Source organism: Crinia signifera, chromosome 3 (genome assembly GCF_055691185.1).
Source record: "Crinia signifera chromosome 3, ASM5569118v1, whole genome shotgun sequence".
NCBI lineage: Eukaryota > Metazoa > Chordata > Amphibia > Anura > Myobatrachidae > Crinia > Crinia signifera.
Window position 1 is genome coordinate 318209785 of NC_139219.1, and position 7242 is coordinate 318217026.

Here is a 7242-nt window from a genome sequence, read left to right on the forward strand (position 1 = left end):
GTATTAGCATATAGAAGTTTTATACTTTATAAAAGGGGGTTACAATAATGTAAAATGTATAAATATACATGTGGACATTCAAATCACAGCACAATTTTAGTGGTAGGAATAAAGCATAGAATTTGCATATTACCACACAGACATCGTAGGATGTAGTCCCATGAAAGCAGATGACCAGGTGGCCAATGGCGATCCCAACAACAGAGTCCAGATGTTGAATTAGGTGTCTCTGGTGGAAAAGATGGTAAAACCTGGAGGATGGAGGATGTTCCGTGTCTGCCTCGGATAATGAGTCCGGATGGGGTGGTGCGAATGCACTGAGAGATGTCTTGATTGTGTGGATGAATTCAGGCTGTGATGGTGTGCTGGAGATGAAGTTGTCCACTTGGTAAAAAAGGCTCAACGCGTTTCCCTGGGCTAAAGCACCCAGCTTCTTCAGGAGCAAGATGTAACTGAGTCCTTATGCTGGGCTGTATAAATACCCCAGTAGTAATTGGTAGAATGATTACAGCTGTACATTTGTGGGGGTTAATATAGGATACCGTTCATAATAATAATAAAATAATGTCCTATTAGAAGGCAGAATTGGCTTACTATTTGGCATAGAGATTAAAACATTTATAATTATGCATAGAAAACATTTTAGATTCGGATGGTGTCACAGTATGCGTGTCACGTGACCTGGCACATGACGTACGCGTCATACCCGGAAGTGGGGATGTGAGTCTTATTGCGATTTAGTGTATTAGACATCTAGCGCATATAGGTGCATAGTACTTCCCCCTGGTCTTATCCCCCATCTGACGCAATCTGCATCCATATAATTGCGAGGGAGCGGGGGCTTGATAAGCGGTGAATACAGATATACATAATTGTTCATTAAGTCAGTGGCCGGTCACGTGCGCGCGGCCGGCCAATCAGGGCTTGCCACGTGGCGTGTGAGATCACAGGTCACGTGGTTAGATCAAGTAGTTCACATCTCATTCGTTAGGGGAGTTCTTGTTTGAACCAATGAATGTGGTTATTTGCTGGATAGTATTTCAGCACGTGGGGATTGTTATTAAGCAATGTTACTAGGTAACCACTTTCAGTCACATGTGTTTCAACAACCAATCACAGGTGGATCATATATAATACATGAGGATAATGCTTAGGGACGATGTCTTATCGTGGGGATTGTTTTTAAACAATGTTACTAAGAAATAGGGAACCTTGCGGGGCAGAGCAGCGCGCGCGTCCATTTTCTCCCTCTGAGATGCTGACGTCTATTCACTTCAGGCTGGAGGGACTCCCAACTGCCCCCCACCCCCCCCCCCCCCCCCCACCCCCACTGCGGGACACTGCCAGCCCCGGGCAGGACTCAGGACCATCCCAAAAAAACGGGCCGATCCAGAGAAAAATGGGCCAGTTGGGAGGTATGATATCGGTTATTTACTAAACACAATACCCACATGTGGCCTTGCACCTAAACAAACCACACCACACACATGGCTCAACCCCGCAACTGCAACTCCACCACACAGGATCCCCTCACCCACCACTCCCCCACCCACACCACCCCCCAAGCACCTCTCCCCCACCAATAGCTCCCTACCCTCACCCACGCAATACATGCGTTCGTAGGTTAAGGGGGTGCAGCCCCTTACGACGGTGTGAAGAGCGCAGATGAATCGCCTAGTATTATTTTCATTATAAAAATTTTTTTTTTTTAACTTAAAATAATCCACACTACTTAGTATTCCTCACACATGATGATGTTAATAAAGAGAATAAAGTTCATTTAAGTAAATGTTTTATAACTGTGACTCTGCAATTTTAAGTTAAAACTAGTTACTTATTCAAAGGAATTTGTTGACTTTAAATGTGAAAGCGGGGGGCGTATCATATTTTGTTTGGGTGAGTTCCGAGGCCACAATCTCCATCAGAAGATCACAATGCACATCACGCTGCATAGTGCAACTGTACCAAAGGCTGAGTCTACCCCTTGCATTTTAGCAGGATGCAGTTGAACAGGATCCTTTTTTAGCAGGATGCAGCTTCCTATGTCTACATACATTCTGATTAGCAGGACGCAGCAGGCTTGTGTATATATCCTCTTGAGTAAGCATCCTGCTAAACAGCTCCTGTTCGACTGCATCCTGCTAAAACACAATGGGGGAGATTCTCTAAGCTAAAAATGCGGATTACCGCGGCGGGGGGCATCGCCAAAAAAATCTGGCGATGCCCCATAGAAGCCAATGGGCTTCTATCGCAACCCTCCGCCGCCCCGCGCCGACCCCCCGCCGCCCCGCATCGCCCCCTCCCCCCTCACCTGTGTCCGGGCAGCACAGCTCTGTGCTGCCCGGACTTGTGACCTCCTCCCTGCACTGATCCTCTTCCGGGTGCAGGGAGGAGGAGAGCCCGGCGCAGCAACAGCAGCGCCGGGTGTGGGAGGGAGGGGAGAGCCGCCGGGACCTGCTGTGACCCGGCGACTCTCACCGCAAAGGACAGCTCTTGACGCAAGAGCCGTCCTTTGCCTTAATTATCGCATATGTTACAGCATATGCGATAATTAAATATGCGATGGGCGGCGAAGGGGGGCGGAGATTCTTAGAGAATCTCCCCCAATGTGTAGATGCAGCCATAGATTTAAATGTGCAATGGGACCTGTCAAAAGACAATATGTAGGCGCAGTCTAAGGCAGGGGTGGCCAAACCTGTCCTCAAAATCTACCAACAGGTCATGTGTCTCAGGCAACCTGTGGAGCTATAGTAGGAATGAATGCAGCAGGTTTGAAAATGTGACAGTTAGTAATGACTACAGCTGTGCACCAGCTAGGTGATCTGCGGAATGTGACAGTTAGTAATGACTACAGCTGTGCACCAGCTAGGTGATCTGCGGAATGTGACAGTTAGTAATGACTACAGCTGTGCACCAGCTAGGTGATCTGCGGAATGTGACAGTTAGTAATGACTACAGCTGTGCACCAGCTAGGTGGTCTTGGGAATGTGACAGTTAGTAATGACTACAGCTGTGCACCTGCTAGGTGATCTGGGGAATGTGACAGTTAGTAATGACTACAGCTGTGCACCAGCTAGGTGATCTGGGGAATGTGACAGTTAGTAATGACTACAGCTGTGCCCCAGCTAGGTGATCTGCGGAATGTGACAGTTAGTAATGACTACACCTGTGCACCAGCTAGGTGGTTTGGGGAATGTGACAGTTAGTAATGACTACAGCTGTGCACCAGCTAGGTGGTCTGGGGAATGTGACTGTTAGTAATGACTACAGCTGTGCACCAGCTAGGTGATCTGCGGAATGTGACAGTTAGTAATGACTACAGCTGTGCACCAGCTAGGTGATATGGGGAATGTGACAGTTAGTAATGACTACAGCTGTGCACCTGCTAGGTGGTCTGGGAAACGTGGACCGATGATAGATCTTGATGACCGGTTTGGCCAGCCCTGCCCTAAGTGGTAAATTTACTGAGATGTGAGTTCTATTAAAGTTGGGATGTTGCCCATAGCAACCAATCAGAATCTACTTATTTATGTAGCATTTTCTAGAACACAAAAGATAGAATCTGACTAGTTGCTATGGGCAATATCCATCTTCAACAGAACTTTCATCTTCGTGAATTTACCCCTTAGGTTCAGTGCCTGCAGCAAACAGATGGATACAGTATACTGTATATTCTGCCCGTCAGCGCAGCATCGATGATAAAGACCCTGTCCCCGAATCTGCTCTTAGTATGGGTTTATGCACTGCGCCTTGCAGAGGGCTAAAGTAACAAGAGACAAAAGGGCCAATTTAGACCGATTCTTTCGGGTCTGAATTTGGTCCCTTCCCTGATGGGCGGGGTCTGTGCACGTGCATGTGCTAATATATAACCAGACCTTTGGGAGCGAACAGCTTCAGCAAGTATCACACTTGCCAAACCTTTTGCTCCGTAGTGGGAGGCAAGGAGACGGGCCGATGGTGACAGCAGGGGAACGCCCAGCTTTTATGGATGTCCCCATAAAAACTCTGGCCGTTCCCCTGGAAACACAGGCGTCTCGATGCCTGCTCGGGGTGGGCGGCTGACGGCAGCGCCCGCCCCCTCTTCCGCCCAATCCGACGGAAATTAAAGTCAGTTTAGATTAGTTTTAGCATGCTAGCGAGAGGATGTGGGTGGAGCTGGGGGAGGGGGAGGGGGGATGTGGGTGGAGCTGGGGGAGGGGGGACGTTTTACTGTAAATGTTAATTGGACTTCAAAATATCTTAAATAACACGGAAATCCTTCATGCAACCTACTGTATCTTCAAATACATTTATTATATGAGATTCCTGTACGTTTGCAGCAGGAAACTGACTTTATGTCTTGGTTGAGATGCAAGGTATTCAATATTTGCCTAAATCCCCGTAAACGCTAAGCAATATATCGCACATGTTGGCCCTTCTGAGCGATATGGTCTAAAATATCGATGAATGTGTATGCTCGATATCGTTAAAGACTGCATGCTGAGCACGGGGCTGGGAGACTTTATTCATCCCGGAGTTCAAAGGAAATCGTTGACAATATCGCTCGGAAACGATATTGCCTAGTGTGTATGGGGCTTACTTTTAGTAATGATACAGCAAAGAAATAGCGGTACTGTTCTGTAATATCTGGGCGCCCGATTTTTTTCATCGCATCGCATGCAATATAGTGGCATACAATTCATGTGATGCGATTTTTCATTGTAAAGACCCGATTTTTAATTGTATAGTCCCCCATGGGTGATTTCATACCCCCACTATCCAACTACGCATGGAGTTGATTTTATATAGTGTGGCGAGCGCAGCAAACCACCGAGCCCGAAGCGTGGCGAGCACAGCGAGCCCCGCGAGGGGACGCAGAATACATGTAAAGTATTACATGTATTACCCTGTCGGCTGCAAGGTCAACAGGGTTCTAGGTCGACATGGATGAAGGTCGACAGGTGTCTAGGTCGACATGGGACAAAGTCAACATGCGCTGTGTCGACATGGGTTAGGTCAACAGGTCGCGATGTCGACATGGGTTTTTTCACTGTTTTTTCAAGTTCATGTTTTCCAGGTCACCCGGCAGGAGCACAGGTGCATTCATTACTCACTGACACATTTTAAAATATTCACAGGTGGAGATAATGACTGCACCTGTGATTCTGTGAGGAGACCTGCAAAACATGCACTGTGTGGGGTCCCGAGGGCAGAGTTTGAGAACCAGTGACCTACTGTATAAAAATACTGCTACAGGGCCACCACCTGCTCCTACAGACAATATTGTATCAGGAGATTTCCTTTTATTGAAACACTGGATTCACATTTTTAGAATACATCGTCATATCTTTGCAGACTCAGTTGTAGACTCAGGAGTAAACGCTGTCAGGAAGGATCTCACTAATCCTTCGCCACCTGACACCTGTTGTGGACACAATCCTAATAATTACCAGCATTCATTCCCTCCGCACTAGATCCATGACAAGAACTTGTTCTATGAGCGAGCAATGACTATAATGCAAACACTTAACCTATTGTTGTCCATAGATTAGCAGCGTTTGTGAGTGTCATAACGATATAAGATAATAAGTGTTTAGACAAATTATAGACCTGTCAGTTGTTGAATGATGACTCCTGATTCTTCCCTCTCCACAGCCAAGACAGTCTCCTTAATCCCATAAGTGATCACAGGCAGAAATAACACTATTCTTTACAATACATCATGGGTAATGCAGACCTTCCTTACTGTTATCCTTGCCGCTCTTGTGCAAATTGGGGGCAGGCGCTGATGACGTGTGACATCATCCGCCCGCCGCAAGCAGGCCTCCCTGCATTAGTAGGTGTCCAGGCAAGGTTTACCTGCCTGTCACTTAAATTGCAAAAGCCCTTGCGAATGAAAAACTCGCCAAAGGCATTTGCTCAAGGGTTTGCGCATGTGCACAACTCCACCATCGGAAATGGGGCCGAATTCGGACCAATGCTGGATCGGCCCCTTATCTGTATACTGTATATGTTTGGCTGCAAAATGTTTCTTGTTACAAAAGTGGAATTTACCTGAACGTACTCTGGTCGTCCCCACCAACTTCAAAGTACTCCCCGATGCCAGCGACTAGTCCACCCTTGTAAATTATTTTGGAACTGGTTTTGTGGCATGGCCTTAGAGCTGCCCCCATGTTACTCCTGATGTCATCAATGTCATCATCATGCCGTCCCTCAATATTTGTGCAAGCTGCTGTTTTCTTCATAGCATTATCCCCGAAAACTTGCACTTATAAATCTCTGATTTACGTAGAGTAGCTTCCATCCGTGGCCAAGTTTAACAAGAAATGTAATTTATTATTTGTTGCTGTAATTCAAGCTTCAAAACACACACACACACACACACACACACACAGATTTGAATGACTCAGCAAACTCGGCAGCCAAACAGAAATCACTTCACCATCGGAAAACAATCCTGGGAACACAGACGCTTAGTAAGTAAATATTTATGGCGAATTTGTGCTGTTTGGCAAATTTTTGACTAAAACGGTGAATCACCCTATTCAATGACCAGATGGCGAATACATTTGAAGGTTTTTTTCGCCATGATTCACCGAGTAGCAATCGCTATCTTTTTATGGTGAAGTGGAATGTGAACTTTTAAAATAAAGTGTTTTGTTTTTTACATTTGGTGTCAAAAAAATCTGGAATTTTATTCTGAGGAGGGGCATGCTATTTTTATTCATGTGCTGTAAGCACATGAATATATATTTAATTTAAAAATATATATATATATATATTTTTTTTTACACTGACCAGCCAGCAGGGGGCGCCGGAGCCGAGCCGCTCATTAGATATTCATATACTAGGTGATTCATCGCGCCCTCCGGGCGCTCTTCACACCGTCGTGAGGGGCTTTGCCCCATTAGAAGTAGGAATATATGTGAGTGTGAAATGTAGTGTAATTTGCTGAATAATGTGCTTACAGTGCATTTGAGAGCATAAATGTTTTTTAATGAAAGTGCATATAAGGTACGGATGTGTGTGTGTGTGTAGTTGTGAGTATAGGAGGCACGGAGGGGTGTGTGAGTAGTTGTGAGTAATGGAGGCATGGATGGGTGTGTGTATTTTTGAGGCATGGATGGATGGGGGTGTGTGTGTGTGTGTGTATTTGTTTGTATTAGAGGCATGGCTGTGTGTGTGTGTGTATAGTTGTGAGCATTGGAGACATGGATGGGTGTGTGTATTGGAGGCATGGATGTGTGTGTGTAGTTGTGAGTA

General features: G+C 46.0%; 1 protein-coding gene across 1 annotated transcript in view; it reads right to left on the reverse strand.

Moving 5' to 3' along the window:
* The window catches only part of LOC146063036 (uncharacterized), an 83765-nt gene extending 77486 nt beyond the window's left edge, over positions 1 to 6279 (reverse strand). Inside the window, exon 1 of the mRNA XM_083175046.1 lies at positions 6034 to 6279. Within this exon, the coding sequence (XP_083031172.1) occupies positions 6034 to 6224 (191 nt within the window). The 5' untranslated portion in view covers positions 6225 to 6279. The remainder of the gene's footprint in view (positions 1 to 6033) is intronic.
* Between the last annotated feature and the right edge of the window lie 963 nt (positions 6280 to 7242).